At 42.6% G+C, this 19,886-nt stretch overlaps 1 protein-coding gene across 4 annotated transcripts in view; it reads left to right on the forward strand.

The window, feature by feature from the left end:
• The window catches only part of LOC120061187 (ankyrin repeat and SAM domain-containing protein 1A-like), a 112,866-nt gene that overhangs the window by 82,739 nt on the left and 10,241 nt on the right, over positions 1-19,886 (forward strand). For all 4 annotated transcript variants that reach the window (XM_039010796.1, XM_039010794.1, XM_039010795.1 and 1 more), the window contains 6 exons: positions 9,451-9,566; positions 18,389-18,487; positions 18,591-18,737; positions 18,861-19,277; positions 19,389-19,460; positions 19,668-19,754. In XM_039010796.1, the coding sequence (XP_038866724.1) occupies positions 9,451-9,566; positions 18,389-18,487; positions 18,591-18,737; positions 18,861-19,277; positions 19,389-19,460; positions 19,668-19,754 (938 nt within the window). The remainder of the gene's footprint in view (positions 1-9,450; positions 9,567-18,388; positions 18,488-18,590; positions 18,738-18,860; positions 19,278-19,388; positions 19,461-19,667; positions 19,755-19,886) is intronic.

Raw genomic sequence — 19,886 nt, forward strand, 5'->3', positions numbered from 1 at the left:
CATCTCGTTATTGCATTCTGGCAGTTTTTTGCTTGTTTGTTGTGGTCTGCTTTGAAGTGAGCTGTTAAAATATTAACAGGCATGTATGTTAGGGGATGAGCTCATGTTCCCTTGCAGACTTGCAAGAATTAGGCAAGCCCACTGCAGCTGTTGTTATTACCCTGGCCTGCTCCTTCTGTGGTTGTTTGGGTTGTTAACCTGCCTCTGAATTAGTCTACATCAACTACAGCATCTTAACCACCAGCTAGACCTGCTTCGCTCCCACCATAGAGGTAAAACTGGTGTTATCTCTATGGCTCCCACTCCCCCAGCACTATCTCAACGAGCAATAACGGTGCTGAGGTAAAATCACTGGGGAAGCCATGCCAAGAAAAAAAAGCCAAATTACAACCGATGTGTTGTGAGAATTGCGTTGTTTGCTCTATAACCTGCTAGTTCATATAACTTGCCACTGTGATATATAGTCCGAAACAATAAGAAGACACAGTTGCAGAATACATTAAACTACACCTTGGTTTCATCACAAAAACTGAGAGCAACATCTGTCTGGTGAAGTCCACATAATCCAGGTAGAATCAGGAATTCCAAAGGGAAGCTGTCTAGTCCACTTACTTTTTTCAATCTTTACTAGCGACATGCCACTGGCATTGAGTAAAGCCAGTGTGTTTATATATGCGGATGACAACACTATACACGTCAGCTACTACAGCGACTGAAATGACTGCATCACTTAACAAAGAGCTGCAGTTAGTTTCAGAATGGGTGGCGAGGAACCGTTAGTCCTAAACATTTCAAAAACTAAAAGCATTGTATTTTGGACAAATCATTCACTAAACCCTAAACTTCAACTAAATATTGTAATGAATAATGTTGAAATTGAGCAAGTTGAACTGTCATGGTCAAACATATTGATACAACAGTAGCTAAGATGGGGAGAAGTCTGTACATAATAAAGTGCTGCTCTGCCTTTTTAAGAGCACTATCAACAAGGCAGTTCCTACAGGCCCAAGTTTTGTGGCACCTGGACTACTGTTCAGTCGTGTGGTCAGGTGCCACAGAGGGATTTAGGAAAATTGCAATTGGCTCAGAACAGGGCATTACGGCTGGCCCTTAAATGTACACGGGGCGCTAACATTTAATGATATGCATGTCAATCTCTCATGGCTCAAAGTGGAGGAGAGATTGACTTCATCACTACTTATTTTTGTAAGAAGTGTTGACAAGCAGAATGCACCGAGTTGTCTATTTAAACTAGAGGTTGACCGGCATGGCCGATTTAATTAGAGCAGATTTCAAGTTTTCATAACAATCGGTAATCAGATTTACATTGCATTCCACGAGGAAACTGCGTGGCAGGCTGACCACCTGTTACGCGAGTGCAGCAAGGAGCTAAGGTAAGTTGCAAGCTAGCATTAAACTTATCTTATAAAAAACAATCAATCTGCACATAATCTCTAGTTAACTACACATAGTTTATGATATTACTCGGTTAACTAGCTTGTCCTGCATTGCAAATAATCAATGCGGTGCCTGTTAATTTATCATCGAATCACAGCCTACTTCGCCAAACGGGTGATGATTTAACAAAGGCGTATTCGCGAAAAAAGCACAATCGTTGCACGAATGTACCTAACCATAAGCATCAGTGCCTTTCTTAAAATCAATACACAGAAGTATATTTTTTTAAACCTGCATATTTAGTTAAAATAAATTAATGTTCGCAGGCAATATTACTAGGGAAATTGTGTCACTTCTCTTGCGTTCAAGAGTCAGGGTATATGCAGAGTCAGGGTATATGCAGCAGTTTGGGCCGCCTGGCTCGTTGCGAACTAATTTGCCAGAATTTTACATAATTATGACATAACATTGAAGGTTGTGCAATGTAACAGCAATATTTAAACTTGGGGTTGCCAACAGTTCGATAAAATACGGAACGGTTCCGTATTTCACTGAAAGAATAAACGTTTTGTTTTCGGAATGATCGTTTCTGGATTTGACCATATTAATGACCAAAGGCTCGTATTTCTGTGTTTATTATATTATAATTAAGTCTATGATTTGATATTTGATAGAGAAGTCTGACTGAGCGGCGGTAGGCAGCTGCAGGCTCCTAAGCATTCATTCAAACTTTACTGCGTTTGCCAGCAGCTCTTAGCAATGCTTGATCACATCAGTGTTTATGACTTAAAGCCTATCAACTCCTGAGATTAGGCTGTCAATACTAAAGTGCCTATTAGAAAGAAAGATCCAGTGTAATATATTATAAAAATAAAGCGAACTGGATGGAATATGGGGAAAAATGCACCAAATTCTTTTTCAATCTTCAATATAGAAATGCTACCAAAAAAAACGTATTAAAACTTGTTACAAATGATGGAGTCACGCATGATTCACCAAATGATATTTTGAAAGAGGAAGTAAAGTACTTTAAGAATATATTTTCGTTTCAGGCTCCTCCATCTCCACTAACTGAAACTAATTGTATGGATTTTTTCCCTAATAATGTAAAATTAACATCTGTACAGAAAGACTCATGTGAAGGCCTAATTACAGAGGAGGAACTACTTGATGCAATTGGGGCCTTTAAGGATGGGAAAACTCCAGGACTGGATGGCATACCAGTGGAAGTATACAAACATTTTTTTGATATACTCAAAGGACCATTATTAGCTTGTTTTAACCACTCCTATATAAATGATAGATTATCAGACACGCAACAAGAAGGTGTGATATCATTATTACTGAAACAGGACCCAAGTGGTATATATAAAGATCCAGTCCATTTAAAAAATTGGAGACCTCTTACACTTCAGTGTTGTGATGCAAAAATCCTAGCAAAATGCTTGGCGCATAGAATAAAAAAAGTTTTGTCAGATATTATTCATCCTAATCAGACAGGTTTTTTACATGGACGATACATTGGAGATAATATAAGGCAAGTACTGGAAACAATAGAACACTATGAAATATCGGGGACACCAGGCCTGGTTTTCATAGCTGATTTTGAAAAGGCTTTTGATAAAGTACGACTGGAGTTTATATATAAATGCCTAGAATATTTCAATTTTGGGGAATCTCTTATAAAATGGGTAAAAATTATGTATAGTAACCCTAGGTGTAAAATAGTAAATAATGGCTACATCTCAGAAAGTTTTAAACTATCTAGAGGAGTAAAACAAGGTTGTCCACTATCGGCATATCTATTTATTATTGCCATCGAAATGTTAGCTGTTAAAATTAGATCAAACATTAATATTAAGGGATTAGAAATCCAGGGCCTAAAAACTAAGGTGTCATTGTACGCTGATGATTCATGTTTTCTTTTAAAACCACAACTAGAATCTCTCCACGGCCTCTTAGAGGATCTAGATACATTTGCTATCCTCTCTGGATTAAAACCAAATTATGATAAATGTACCATATTACGTATTGGATCACTAAAAAATACACATTTTACATTGCCATGTAGTTTACCAATTAAATGGTCTGACGGTGATGTGGACATACTCGGTATACAAATCCCAAAAGAAAGAAATGATCTCACTCCAATAAATTTTTATAGAAAGTTAGCAAAAATAGATAAGATCTTGCTACCATGGAAAGGAAAATACCTGTCTATTTGTGGGAAAATCACCCTGATTAACTCTTTAATCATATCACAGTTTACCTATTTGCTTATGGTTTTGCCTACACCTAGTGACCTGCTTTTTAAATTATATGAACAAAAAATATTCAATTTTATTTGGAACGGCAAGCCAGATAAAATTAAAAGGGCCTATTTATATAACGAATATGAATTCGGAGGGCAGAAATTATTAAATATTAAAGCATTAGACCTCTCACTAAAGGCATCAGTCATACAAAAGTTATACTTAAATCCAAACTGGTTCTCTAGTAGATTGGTACGAATGTCTCATCCTATGTTCAAGAAGGGCCTTTTTCCCTTTATTCAGATTACACCTGCTCACTTTCGGTTGCTTGAAAAGGAAATAATCTCCAAAATATCTTTATTTTTTAAACAAGCCTTAGAAAGTTGGTTGCAATTTCAGTTTAATCCACCTGAAAGGACGGAACAAATAGTACAACAAATCTTGTGGTTAAATTCAAATATAGTAAAAAAAAAACTATATTTATCGAAGAAATGTTTAAAAAAGGTATAATTTTTGTGAATGATATCATAAATAGGACTGGTGGAGTAATGTCACACATGCAGCTAACACAGACATATGGAAATGTCTGCTCTACCCAAAATTACAACCAATTAATTGCAGCATTACCACAAAAATGGAAGAGGCAGGTGGAAGGGGATAAAAGTAAGGAACTTGTATGTCGGCCTTATATTAAAGAACATAAATGGTTAAAGAAAAGTGTGATAAATAAAAACATATACCAATTTCATTTAAGGACCAAAAAACTTACAGCTGTGCCATATAAATTGCAAAATAGTTGGGAAGAGATTTTCGATGTACCCATTCCATGGCACATGGTTTATGAATTGATACGCAAAACAACGCCGGATTCAAAACTTCGAATTTTTCAATTTAAATTATTGTACAAAATTCTTGCAACTAATAGAATGTTATATATATGGGGGATACAATCTTCCCAGCTCTGTAGATTCTGCTGTGAGGAGGCAGAGTCATTAGACCATTTATTTTGGTATTGTCCGCATGTAGCTCGTTTTTGGTCACAGGTCCAGGAATGGTTGAAGAATTGCAACATTTGCGTAGAACTAACGCTACAGATAGCAATACTGGGGGATTTGAAAAGCCATAGTCAATCAATCAATAATATAATAATTATTTTAGCAAAAATGTTTATTTTTAATTTACAATCCGTGGAAGCTATGAGAATAGGAAGATTCAAATCTTTTGTGAAGCATCACAGCACAGTTGAAAAATATATGGCAAATAAAAATCCGAAATGGATGATGTTGGAAGATAGATGGGAAAGGTTGAGTGGAGCTGAAGGGTGGGACTAATAACAAGATAAACAATGTAGGGCATACGGGATCTGTGAAATGTGTATAGGTGCGGAGCTATTGTGAAATAGCACAGTTACAAGTGGAAATCAAACTGGATGGACAACAGAAATAGAGGAAGGACTAAGAACAAACAAGAGAGAACTATTATAAAGTAGACTGTGTCTGTAAAATGTGTATAAGATGTATAAATTGAAGGTAAAAACAGAAATGTTTATCAGTTTACTCCAATTGGGGGATCGGTGGTAGGGTTTGCGGGGAATAATAATAAAGGTATACTCTTTAAAAAAAAGTATGTATGTCTATGTAGGTATGTGTATGTATATATGTGTATATGTATGCATACGTGAATGGATATATATATTTACCCAAAAAATATTTGGGGGATTGGAAATGATGCAGACAATTACATTGGAAGCAACATTCTTTCCGCAATATTAAGCTGATCCACCCCCCCAAAAAAAAAAAAAAATAATAATAATAATAATAAAATAAAAAAAATTAAAAAAAAAAGTGCCTATTAGAACATCCAATAGTCAAAGGTATATGAAATACAAATGGTATAGAGAGAAATAGTCCTATAATAGGATAAATATATACATTCCTATAATAACTGCAACCTAATATTTCTTTACTGGGAATATTGAAGAACTGGGAATATTGAACCACCAGCTTTCATATGTTCTGAGCAAGGAACTTAAACGTTAGCTTTTTTACATGGCACATATTGCACTTTTACTTTCTTCTCCAACACTGTCTTTTTGCATTATTTAAACCAAATTGAGCATGTTTCAATATTTATTTAAGTTCAGTGTGTGTATATATATATATGGCCGATTTAATCGGTATCGGCTTTTTTTGGTCCTCCAATAATCGGTATCAGCGTTGAAAAATGAAATCGGTCTACCTCTAATTTAAACTACTGGCACACAGCTCGGACACCCATGCATGCCCCACAAGACATGCCGCCAGAGGTCTCTACACAATCCCCAAGTCCAGAACAGAATATTATTTTTGTTTTATACGCAAGTCAGTTAAGGACAAATTCATATTAACAATGCGGCCTACAGGGGAACAGTGGGTTAACTGCCTTGTTCAGGGGCAGAACAACAGATTTTTACCTTGTCAGCTTGGGGATTCGATCCAGCAACCTTTCGGTTACTGGCCCAACACTCTAACCACTAGGCTACCTGCCGCGCAGTACTACAGTACATAGAGCCATAACTACATGGAACTCTATTCCACATCAGGTAACTGATGCAAGCAGTAGAATCAGATAAAAAAAAAATATATATAAAAATACATATTATGAAACAGAGGGAACTGAAGAGACACACACAGGTATACACGCATACGCACACACGTTCCACACACATGTACATTGTAATATTGTTGTATGGTGGTATTATACATTTTGTATTGTAGATTATGTAATAATGGTATAGTGGTGTAATAATGTTTTATAATGTACTGTTGTTTTTTGCTGTCCTAGGCTACGTGGCTAAAATGCTTGCTTGCTCGCTAGCTTAACTTCCTTTCATGGGCAACAATGTTCCAGGCCAGCTAGTTAACATTAACCTTCTACATCTAACTACATATTAAACTTCCATCCTCTCAGGCCAGGGGACAATGTATGAATTTATGGTTGGCCGGTATGGAGAATTAAGTAAAACCACAAGTCCAAATCCCTATCTCCATCCATGGCTAATTTTGGAAATTGATTTTAGCTAGGTAGCTAGCCACCGGAGGACAACGACACAACAAGATGCACCTATTTTTTTCCTGTAAATTACATTGACATTCTGCTTTTGATGTGCTTGGTGTGAAGCCAAATCCAAACTGGCTTCCCTTGACACTTTTGTTGTTGTTGGTGCACCAGGACCATTCACAGTTGAGCTCACCCAGTTTAACTCGATGCTGATTGGCTATTATTTAATTAAAAACAATATCAAGGGAGGCCAAATGCTTGCTGGCTTCCCTTGCATTCGATGTTATGGGCGGCAACAATGTGACCAGACAGCATCAGATAGATGGGCTTGGGCTACAGAGGCAGAGGGGCTCTGTCTCGCTCGCTCGGATGCTTTCTCCGGTGAGATACATTCATCCTCTTATGAATTGAAGGAACATTATGAAACACAGAGAGACACAAGAAGCCTGGCCACTGCTGTCAGGAGATCATCATGGGACCTGCAGCAGGAAATACTTATTTGAGAAAAGCTCTTTTTTATGCTCACCATGTGAAAAGGCACTGTACTGTACTCTCTCTCCTCTGATCGAGCCCTGTGTATTCCTCTTTCTGCATAGTGGTGGTGGTAACTAGCAGGGGGTGCTGTGAAGTTCCCTGTTGCTGGTCCCTGTAATACCGGTCCCAACACCCTCGTCCTTCATTTCCTGCTAGCTGATGAGTTTCTTAGCAAGGACAGATGGAGAGATTTCCAGAGTAAGAAAAGAAAAGGATTGAGATCAGAAGAGCAAGGATCAACAGTGGATGTAGTGAGGAACAGGGGTCCATGTAGGTGCTTGGAATGGCAGCAGCTCACAGACCATGAACAGCAGCCCTGCAGTGTATCAGAGAGAGGGGGAGCGAGAGAGGGAAAGGGTGGGAGAGAAGGGAGGGAGTAATGGGGACGCGCGAGTGAGGAGGGGAGTGAGAGCGAGCAAAAGAAAGCGGGAGGGAGAGGAGAGGAATCGCAGGCAGAAGTACAGTGAACAGTCAGGACAATGGAAGGACACCACCCTGAGCATCTCTAGGATTTTGTGTGGACCGTTCGTTTTCCTGAACACCTTGTGTGGTGTATTGGAGTTTTAACAGAAGGAGCTGCTGTTTTAAAGGAGGGAGCCGGAGAATTACACTGTGTGCATGAAGAGTGAGCTTGAAGAGCAGTGGAGACTTGAAACGGGTCTAAAAAGCCGGATGAAGTATAAGACTCTGGATACTTGCTAGATTTGTTCATACTTCAAAGTGTGCTGGCTGCGGAAAAAACTGAAGTCTGTTTGTTTGTGTTGTGTGTGGAATGACAGGAGCAGAACTCTGTGTGGACTCTGGCAAGACATTGTGTTTTAAATAGGGTCCCAAACCAAATTGATTGTTATATAGATTGTTTTTGTATTAGTCTGTTGTAGGATTTGATGTCTTTGTATTGATGAGTTTGATATATCTTCTACATCATTGAGGCACAGAAAAAGAATTGCATCTCAAGTGCTCCTATTTAAATATTTAAATGATTTGCAATTAATTTGAATGATACTAGACAAACTGTGTAAGAGGCGATGGCAGATGGCTGCACTGAGGACAGATTATTTTAGCTGGGATGTTTTAATATTCAGCTTTGCCTTAAATTAGTCATGTCGATCACAAGTCACGAAAGCTTCTGACCTTAGCATTCTAAACGATTAGGATTAACGCACAGGTTCATGCATTGAGTTAGCTTTTATCAGAATGAACTAGTTAATGTATTAGATTTAAATCGTTCACCGGTCCAGAGTCAAAGCACCAGCTCAACCTTTGCTCATCACAGCATAGTGTATTCCCTGTTTCAAAAGCCACAAGGAGGCCTTGAGTTAATACCAAGCATAGCTGGTACACCTGATTTGATTTATCATAGTCATCTCAAGCTTATTATCGTCACTCTCTGGTTTTCTGTTAGTACCTGTCGCTCCTTTCTGACACGCTGGGTTTCCTGATTCACACGTCATGTGATCCAGGTGGGAGATCCCTGCCTTGTGCGTGACAGTGTGTGTATGATCTGCTGACTGTGAGGAGAAACAGGGATGGGCCATGGGATGCACTGTTTTAATCACCCATCTCCTTGCTGCTCTGTGCGAGTTCTAAAGAACTTTTCACTGGGCCGGAACGAATTGCCTAACTTCTGTGATAGATTGTTCTTCTCTCTCGTTTCATAGACCCTCTCCCTCATTAACAACTAGAGGAAATTAGCAGAAAGATGAATCTGCTTGCTTGCTACTTTAGACAGAATAGCCTATTTCCTGTTTTAAGAGAACTCATCTTGGAGTGTTAATGCAATTTGTTTTGTGCAAATGGAACATTTTGTTTTGTTGTTGTCGTTCTAAGCAGAACAATGTTACATGTGTGGCTGTTCTCGACTCTGTTCAATCTACACCTGTTTTTGAGTGGGTTTGAGCTGGTGAACACAGCAGTCTGGACACAGAACTCATACTGTTAACCAGCAGCGGGGACCCCAAACCCCTTTGACACCCAAGCCCCTGAGACCCAGGGGTTTGTTATTAAACCCGATCCTAAGTCATTGGTTTGGCCCCCGCTGCTGTGCGGGAGCTGACGCATGCCCACTGTGGTGCCACCGCCAAGCTGTCTCCCCTGCCCTCTTGGTGCTGGTGCGCTCGGCTCTGCTGGCCCAGGATGATGTGGCAGTGCCATGTTTCGTCGTCAGAGTGCCGCTGCTACCGGCTCAATGGCTTCTCCCTGCTCAAGCGCTTCCCTCTGTCTGCAGGTGGGGCGGCTGGGCGGCTGCTGGACCAGCCTGTGGGAGACTGGCTGGAACACGTGGGGCTGCCGCAGTACGAGAGCAAGCTACTGCTCAACGGCTTCGACGACCTGCACTACATGGTGAGTGACTAGTACACACCCCTCCTTCTTCTCTCTCTCTCTCTGTCTCTCTCTATCTCTCTCTGTGTCTCTCTGTCGCTCTCTGTGTCTCTCTGTCGCTCTGTGTCTGTTTGTCTGTGTCTGTCCTCTTATATTGTACCTACGTCTCACTCCTTCTGGGCTTATCTGTGCTGTCTCATCCCCTCCTTCCTCTCTCTCTGGCTCACTGTCTCTCACCAGCTCTGGCTAACTGGCTCTCACCGGCTCTGGCTCTAACCGGCTCTCACCGTCACTCTCTCTCACTGTCAGTCTCACCATCTCTCTCTGTCTCACTGTCTCTATCTGTCTCTATCTGTATCACTGTCATTCATCTTCTGTAATTATCTTTTATTCTGTTCTACCTGCCTACCTACTTTCAAAGTCAGAGAGTCAGTCTTCTCCTTCTCCTCCGTCAGTGGGTATTAATCAAATATCGCTGCAGCCGTCCGTTAGCCTTAGCAGATCCCATTAGCTTTCCCTGTAAATTCCAATTTACTTAAACCCCCCTGAGATTCCTGCCTCCTCCTTTCATTCAATCACACCTTTGTGATTCTCCTCTCTGCATTAAGACCCAGGTGCTCAAGGGGTCCTGTCCTTGTGTGATGTCTGTTTCAAATATTTCATTCACATACAAGCTTTTTGAAATCTTGCCTTTTGTTCAATCACAAAGGTTATACCTGAATTGCATGATGATGAAGCTTTTCCTTTAAAATATTTGAAAAATGGTGTATGTTTATGTAGCGAACATTCCATCCAATTTGCCTTGTTGGAAAATTGAATACAGTTCATACTGTACATTAAATGACCTGCTCAGATGACATCAACAACGTTCATCTCAGAAAGGTAGGCCTTTAGCCCTCCTGACAGGACTGTAACAGTTGGTTGGTTTGATGCCTGGATCAGGCTGGATGTTGATTAGATTTATTGGGGCCCCTCCACTCAGTGGCTGTCTGATTAGATAATGTTCACCCGACTGGTGGTGACAGAGGGCATTGGCATCACATCCCAATAATGTGATGTTCCTGTTTACTGGGCCAGTGGCTCTAAATACCTCTGTAAACGCAATTAAACCAAAGCCTTTAAAGATGAAAAGACCAGCGAACTCCCTAGGCTCCCTTTCTATCAAACACACACACTGACAGTCAGTCACGAATGCCTTGAATAAATGACTGTCAAATATTTTCAAGGACTCTGCCACGATAAAAAAAAGAGCCGCAGTCAAGAACATGTCACAGATGGAGCAGTCAGGCTAGAGCGAGGGGGGCATGTGGAAAGGGTTAACACGAGAGCTAACTAGACTCTGTTAACAGAACAGAAAGCTGCACAGTGCACACCAAACCTATTCAGCCTATTCCCAGGTTTTCAAGACCAACATGACCTGTGTTATCACCCTGCTGTCAGCAGTTATGTGTTTGATGTCGTTATTGCTGTTGGGATCACCATTTACCTCCTACCACACTCTCACCTTACAGCTGCTCAGCCAATACCGGCATGGTCTCAAATTCGTTCACTCGCAATCAATTGGCTGCCTGAGTACCAGCTGCTGCCTCACCGTAATATAACTATCTCAATAACCGTCGGGCTGGTGTTGCCGGGCCGACGGGGGTTATCCAGCCCCCAATGTGCTGTTGTTTTCCAGCCCTGTTTGGTTTTTAGCAGCTGCAGGGGGGTATTGATGGAGGGGAGGATGGAGGTCCCAGCTGGCCTGGCAGGGGAGTGGGCTGCAAGGTGTAAATTAGAGGGCAATGTTGTCCCATCTCACCAAGGCTTACTGCTGTACCTACACACACACAGCTTTGTTTTTGTGAATTTTCAGGATTTTTAAATCCATTAGTAAAATGGATTCCCATTTCAAATCCTATATCCCCTAACCCCTGAACCTAACCTTAAACCTAACCCGTACCTTAACCCTAAACCTAACCCGTAAGCCTAAAATAGCATTTGAACAAATTTGGGGACATGAAAAATGTCCAGACTTGTTCTTGTTTTCCTACCTTGTCCAGACATTCTGGTGACTTGTCAGAACATTGTGGTCCTGATAAGGTAGGAAAACATGTACACACACTCACACACACCTCCCTGAAATATTCATTTCACTCTCAGATGAGTGTGGTGTGTGCGTGCGTGCTTCCCCCCTAAAATATCTACAGTCACAGGTGCTGAATGTGTCCTTCCCTACTTAGAGGGGACATGATGCATTACCTACCGTTTTTAGCAGAGTGTTGGTGAAGGGATGCAGTCACAGCACTTTCTGGTTCCAATGTCTTTACTCTCTTCTCCAGACAGTGAAGGTCAATGGGAAGTGTTGATTGTCTGCTGTGGTTACAGTGATTTACGTGAGGGACGGTCATAAATTGTAGCCGAAGTGGGTCTACGGAAAAGACCGCATTCCCTTGTTCTCTCTCGTTGTATTTCCTGTTCATTTTTATCCTTCCTCAGTGGTTTTTCTTTGTCTCTGATCTAGTCACACAAGAGTGGATCAAATTCACCCATGGCTTAACCACAACCTCAGAGGCAACAGCCTGACCATCAGCAGTTTGGCCTGGGTTTATGATTCCCAGCCTTGGCCTTGTCTATATTGGCACTTTGGTTTGATGGCTGAATGGAGCAGCTGTGTCAGAGTGGATAAGCTACATTAAAATGCACCTGCTATGATTATCTTCAATGAACTGTTGCATCGTGGGAGCATATTCAGCATAGGCAGGCAAATTGCAGAACATTCTCCAGTGTGATTTTTAGAGGGCTGTTCTCTCACACCTGATTAGTTTATTTCTCTGGGTTTCTGCACAGACTCTGGAGCTTGGGGGAAGGATGTGGTGTTGGGAAGGGGTGACAGGTTTTCGCCTAAGATTAGTCAACTTTTCTCTCCATCCTTCTCTCTCTTGACACCAATACCTGTGTTAAATTCTCTGACTTGAAGCTCTGTCGGTTTCCTCTTCTCTCCCTCCCTGCCTTCCTCACTCCTCCCTTATCCCCTCATTTTATTCCTCCTCTTTCTGGCAATTCTCGGCACTGACAATTTCCTATCTATTTTCCTGGGCTCAGACCACCTGCTTTGCTCCATTCTGTTGGAGGGATTTGGACAAAAGCAGTAACCATTTTGTAACATTTCTTCTTGTCAGCTATTTCAGTAAATGGTGACCTTAAGGGTTCTCATTATGTGCCTTGAAATCAGAAGTTCCCTGTTGTTACTTTCCAAAGTGCTCCCACCCACATGACTCAGTACATTCTCTCAGATGTGGGTGGATTGGTTTGTAATCAATCAAGCATTTCAAGCTTGAGACCCATATAAACAAATGTAATATATTTGCCCGGAGGTGCGGCTGTATTGGCTCTACAACAAGTACCATTTCATGCATGCTAAGCACCAGTGACTCTACATCCCTCCCTGTGCAACTATGGATATCTGATGTGCACAAATCATCAGTGAGGCATCGAGAGGGTGTGTGTTTGTGTGTATTCCAAGGTCTTCTTTGGGTCTCTGTCTGGGAAACAATGTGTGTATGTTTGTCTGCTCTTGCCAGCTGTACTGGGCCTGTCATGTTTACCTAATTTGGAAGGAAGTTGATATTCTTCACCAGAAGTAATGAAAACTGTACTTAGCAGGCAGATAAATATATTTATATTAATCCCTGGACTTCTGGCCCATTAGCAGTAGGTTGTGATAGCTGCACATAAGCCCCTCATACACCCCTCTCGTTAATAAACCTTCTCAGCACTGAGCGCCACATGTCGGCCAGTGGGGTACACAAACATCACACACTCCAAAAATGTCAGTCTGAAGATGCCTAATAGAGTGAAGTTTGAGTACGAAGACTGCTTTGCCAGCTGTTCAACAACTCAGATTTTAGGTTCAGCTACTCAAAGTATGTGCTTTCAGAAAATGAAATGACATTTTTTAAGCATTTTTCCCATCTTCAAATCATACTGACTGCACAAAAATAAATGTAGAATTGAAAAGATGGTCGCCATCTGAAGCTTTTACCCTTGGTTATGGGGTGAGTCAGTGTTGTTGTGATGTGTGGTCTACAGAGCAGCCTTGACAGTTCCTAATTAAACTCAATTTATTCCAGCAGGCAGAGTACTGTGATCTCTCCTTGGCCGCGCCCACCACCAAATCAATACGATAACAGTGATTGTATTGTGTTGTCGGACACAAGCGAAGGAGAAGCCCTTCATAAAATTAATGAGATACGTTTCTCTATTGACCCAGAGGGAACGAGTCGAAGAGGCAAGCATCCCTTCTAAGACTCTCTCTACTCTGTATGCTGACAGTTAAACTGGTAATGCCTGTCGCCAAAAAATGACACTTCCTCTTTGTACATAAATTACTAGTCTAACTCAAAGAGCATCTTACTAGTGGCAGCCGGTACTGTGAGGGAAACAACACTGAGTTGGCGTTCACAGCGTCTCGATCTTTTTCGAGGCTCCCGCTCTGTTGGTGAGACTTCACAGCAGTAGAGCGCGTGTTCATCAATGCAGTCAAAAGGAATGAATTTCATTGAAGTCTCTGAGGTCAGCAGAGGAGTCGCAGGCATACACAGTAGCGGTAATGATTGCCCAGGGAAGAGACTTAGACTGCTGCTCGGCTTGTAATCAAACATCACAATGATGGCAATGAGCAACATCAGAGGAGTGGCGCAGCCAGCCAGCCAAACAGTCTTCCTCTGTGACTCCGCCAGCCTGTGTGATCCTCACAGTCCAGTCTCCCTCTCTCTCTTCATCTCTTCTGTTTCTTCGTTCTCTCGGCACAAATCAGTCACGTAATGAACACACTGCAGCCTCTGATGACTAGGTAATGGTAATATGGTAATAGCAGGACAGACTAACTGCCATGCCTTATCAACTCAAGGAGAGCGGAGGAAGGGCCTAAGGGATTTTTACATTGTTATTGTGTGCATTTAGACATTTTAAAAAGGATTAGCTCAAAGTTGTAAGTTATTTTGTTGACGTCCATTTAACAATCTGCATACATACCCCCACACAAACACAACACATTTGATGCCCCTCCAGTCATTTTATTATTTAGTTGGCATAACATACTGTAGGTGGGCTAGTCCATAGCCAGGCTAACTGTCTCAGTCTCCCAAGCTCATGACCCTGCTTCTGAGAGTTAACACTTAGTCTGGAGCAGTCATGCACCTCAGGTGTAACGCTAGGCAGAACAATCCAAGCAGAGAGAAAGTAGAATTCTAATGAAGTGCCAGGGAGAGCAGAGGGAGCAGAGCTTTATTGAGATGTATGGAACGGAGGACAAACTATGACAGAAAAACAACAGTTTGATCCATTAGGTACATTATATGTTGTAACAGAGGTTACAGGACTGTTTTTGAACAAAGCATTGCATAATTTGGGTAGAATAATGTAGGTTCCTGTACCGCTGGTCCTTCATGTCTCTGTATAGTTAAAAAGTGAGGTCATTTTTAGGAGTTTTATAACTTTTCGAGGACCCTTGCATTGTTGAATTGAGTTCTGTTCACTGGTGGTATAAGATGTGATCCAAGATCACCATTTTAGCCACCATTTTAGATTCCTCTGGCATTCTATCTCATTTCCCCATTCACTGAAGCTTATCAATAGCAAAAAGGACTGTTTAGCTTCCCCTTACTCACCCTTGGCACTTGTTCTAAAATGTTTTGCATTCCCTGAGATTAATAAATCAGTTTTGATAATTTTGTGTCGATCTCATTTGATGTACAGGTTACTGATTTTATAAACACCCACGCTCACTCCAATGCTACTTTACTGTGCTTTAAACATACTGTATATTGCACATACTATGCATACCAATGGATGGACACAGGTACACAACAACATACACATGCAGCTAATGGTTCAGTCCCCTATGGTACAGACAGCTCCCTCTCTGTAATGTATTCTTACTATAACCTGCAAAGAGAAAACATTAGTCAAAGGGCTTTAACGAGATTACCCCGTAGAGTTCCTAGTCATTTGAGTCTGATTGAGACTGTTTATCACAAGTTCTCCTGCAGTTTGAGGCCATGGCTGAAGGGATTAGAATAAGCCTTATACAGGGGGAGGTGGAGGTGAATGTTGGATTTTGTCTCATATCAGGCAGTTGGAGAATTTCATCCACTCAATTGCCTTTTATTAGGAATTGGATAATCCCCTTCAAGGTTCCTTTGTCATTGAGGCAAGGGCACTCCTCTAGTCTCCGTGGTAACTGGGGTAGATGTGGGGAGTTGTCAGAGCGGTTTTAGTACAGTATGTGTGTCAGGATCAGAGAAATGCAGTCAGCCAGGAATGAGGGATTGTGTGTTACTGTGTTAGTCCTAGAAATCATCTCTGTATCGACATGGATGGCCGCCTCTGACCCCATCAGTGACTGACAATAACACTGCAAACACACAATGTCCGATTGGTCAGACCAGCATTGAATAGTCCTTACCACGGGTACTTCCTGTTTGGGTTTCTGCCTATAGGAAGGGAGGAGCAGGATGGAGGCGTGATCTGATTTGCCAAAAGAAGGGAGGGCAGGGAAGGGCTTTGTAACCATCCTGGAACGGAGAGTAGCAATGGTAGAGTTTTGGAAGCGCGAGTGGCGCAGGCGATGTGTTAAAACTTCGCTAGTGTTTTCTTCAGATTTCCTTTATTAAAGTCCCCAGCTACAATAAATGCGGAAACAGGATATGCATTTTCCAGTTTGCACAAAGTCCAGTGTAGGTCCTTTAGAGCCGTCTGTAACAATGTATTTGAGAAACAACAAGTGCTCATTGTGCAAATGTATTTGTTTTCAGTAAATATTGGAGACTAAATATAGTTTACATGTTGTCAACAATCAATGCAATCCCATCAGGTGCTTCTACACCTGCATTGCTTGCTGTTTGGGGTTTTAGGCTGGGTTTCTGTACAGCACTTTGAGATATCAGCTGATGTAAGAAGGGCTATATAAATACATTTGATTTGATTTGCCCCATAGTTGTGCACCCGTCAGTTTTGTTGCTAAACAACCAACCCATCTATTGAGAACAACATTATGCTATCACTCAGTTGAATAACTCCCCCTTTACATTTTGGATCCTCATATGGCCTCATTTGAAAATAAACTGATATGTATTATTTACCATTGGCTTGGAGCATTTTGCCACTCACTGACTCCCTGGCCCAGCATTAGCAGTATACCAATCTGTGGCAGTATGTGTTCCATAGAGGTCTTTGGTATACTGTACCAAAGACCTCTGTACCAAAAACTGTGTTGCGTAACGTTATTGAATCCTGGTGCTGATGTGAACGGTAGCTGCTCCTCCTTTAGCATTCCAAACACAGCATCAGTGGTGTGCTCCACACTCTAAACACTCCACATCTAGATGGTGTGGGCAGCTCTGCTCTCGCTTCTTTCCACTTCATCATCAGCTGGAGAGAGATGAATGAATTGATCAGTTCAGGTCTGAGTGTAGGTGTGCTCCGAGCCGTCATTCCACTATGAGTTATTAGATGAATAAAGGAAACATGTTTATTTGTCCCTGATAACATTTTGAGGGCCTCTCCCTTATGGCTCTTCTCTCTCTTTCTCTCCCTCTCTCTTTCATTCTTTCCCTCACTCTTTCTCTCCCTCTCTTTTCTCCTCTCTCTCTCTTTATCTCCCTCTATCTTCTCCCTCCCTCCTCTCTCTTTCTCTCTCTCCCTCTCTCCCCCCCCTCTGCCCATCTCCCATTAACACACACATAATCCTAACAGAGTGGAAAATACCTGAGTCATGATCTTTACACACGCTCAGGTTAATACAGTAGAGCCAAAAGAAAGTGCACACGCACACAGTTATATACACACACACAGTGCCTGCCTCCCTGCCATGGCTGAAGCCACAGGGAACAGCAGTCCACTCAGCAGCCTGTTGTCTTAATTACTCATTTCACCCCTGTGTAGATTCCACTGTGCCATAGGCACACACTGATGCCCCCTCCCTCCTATCCATCTCCCAATTTCCCTCCCCTCTCCATCCCTCCATCTTTCCATCCCCCTGACTGCTCTCATGGTGGGATTAACACAGGGCTCATACACAACACTGCAGAGGATCCTAAGTGTGTGTCACCTCCCAAGTTGATGCTCGTACAGTAGCAGATTTTGAGCAACTTAATGCACAGTGCGTACAGTACCTCACCTAGCTAATTGGTCATTTGAGTAATGGCAAATGATTCCTCTTCAGACCAATGGATGGACCCATCGAGTGACCCCGATCAATGGCGCTCGGTGGAGGGAGGCTCTTTTCAGTCAGCTTCACCCTACTGTCCTTCCATTCCCTGATTGATCCATTGATTAGTGATCCGTTGCTCCTGCCTGGCTGTTCCAGCCTTGGAGATGGTATTGTGTGGGACTGTAGATGGTATTGACCCCCTCTCACCCCTTTCTAATGCCTGTCTCCCTCCCTCCCCCATACACTTAAATTACATGTCATTTAATGTATTGACGTTTATTACTGTACAGTATGTGAACTCTATGGGAGAGGAGGGTCAAAGTTCTTGACACCCCAGAGGAATTGACCCCTTCTTTCCGCAATGACAGCATCTGGGCAGGTAGATCAATAACCACCCATATGTTTGGTTTTTGTCTTAGTCCCGTTTTATTGTGTTAGATTTAACCTAAAAGCCCTCCAACACTAAAATGATGCATTAGATTTCCATTGATTATATGGAGAAAACCACTACCTCCATTGAATTAATCATTGTGTTATCAAATTCCTTGTCTGCAGCTAAGCCTGGCGTTATGGCGACATTGAGACCATGTCGGTAGGATCATTGTGATGTATGTCATTCTAACCTGAACTTCCTCTCTCTCTGTTACAGGGTAGTAATGTGATGGAGGAGCAGGACCTGAGGGAGATAGGCATCACAGACCCAGGACATCGGAGGAAGATCCTGCATGCAGCTCGATCCCTACCTAAGGTTCCCCCATGGCCCCCTTGCAGCATTATAGCTGTACTAGTTAATGTGACTGGCCCTGACTGTGTGAAGTGATCATTGTGTGACTGTGAGTCTCCCCCTGCAGGTGAAGGCCCTCGGCTGCGACGGCAGCAGCTCTCTGTCCTCCTGGCTGGACCTCCTGGGCCTGCAGGAGTACCAACACAGCTTCCTGTCCAGCGGATACCGTAGCCTCGACTCTGTCAAGAACCTGTGGGAACTGGAGATTGTCAAAGTGAGTGTGTCTCTCTGAAATGTAGTTTGAGCGAGAACATTTCGAAGTAGCTATTTAATTCAATAGTTTATATGTGTCAAATGGCAACATGCTCTATGGTTGTGTTTACTTGTGTCTCTCCAGGTGCTGAAGATCTCCCTGCTGGGACACAGGAAACGGATCATCGCTTCACTGGCCGAGCAGCCTTATGAGGAACCTCCTGTCAAGCCCCCCCGCCTGTCCCAGATCAGGTGTCAGGACCTGGTATCCCAGACCTCCTCTCCCATCAGTCACATGGACTCCTATACGGGCCGCTCCATGGACCCCATCCTGCCCCTGGGGGAGCCTGGGGGGAGGAAGGGGCCCGACCCCGAATACGATGTGGCCCCCCACCGTTCCCGCAGTGAACGACACCGATCACATGAGAGGTATGAGGAGCGGCATCGTGAGCCTCGTCTGACCCTGCGACCCCCCAGCCTGGCAGCACCCTATACCCCTGTACAGAACTGGCACCACCAGCCTGAGAAGCTCATCTTTGAATCCTGTGGATATGAAGCCAATGTAAGGGCTCTCTTCCTGTTGTAACTCACTAAGGGCTTTCTTTAATACAGATGGTGTCCCACTCTCTGTACTACTATATTAATGTTCTGCTCTCCCCTCTCCTCTCTCCAGTACCTGGGATCTATGCTCATCAAGGAGCTACGGGGGACCGAGTCCACCCAGGATGCCTGTGCCAAAATGAGGGTATGTCTAGCCTCTGTTTCTCCAGAGAGACTGTATCTAACATTTCAGCTTATATCTGTTGATTTTTCTCCCCTTTGTTGCAACTTGTATTTTCTTAAATTTGATTAATTGTACCAGCTGTTGCTCTTCATTGGGACCTGCGCTTTCCTGATTACAGGAACCCAAGCTAATGTTCTCCTTTTCATGCTATACATCTCTGTTGCTCAGAGGTCAACAGAGCAGATGAAGAAGGTCCCCACCATCGTCCTCTCCATCACCTATAAAGGGGTGAAGTTCATTGATGCTGCCAATAAGGTTGGTTGGCGGGGTGCCCCCTTTTCACCTTAGGCCTGATCCATACAGCGATATCTGACAACTAGACAGATTAGTCTCTCTCATACACACACCCCAGCCATGGAGGCTAGACACCAGAGTAAGCAGCCCAGT

The sequence above is a fragment of the Salvelinus namaycush genome, chromosome 16 (assembly GCF_016432855.1).
Source record: "Salvelinus namaycush isolate Seneca chromosome 16, SaNama_1.0, whole genome shotgun sequence".
NCBI lineage: Eukaryota > Metazoa > Chordata > Actinopteri > Salmoniformes > Salmonidae > Salvelinus > Salvelinus namaycush.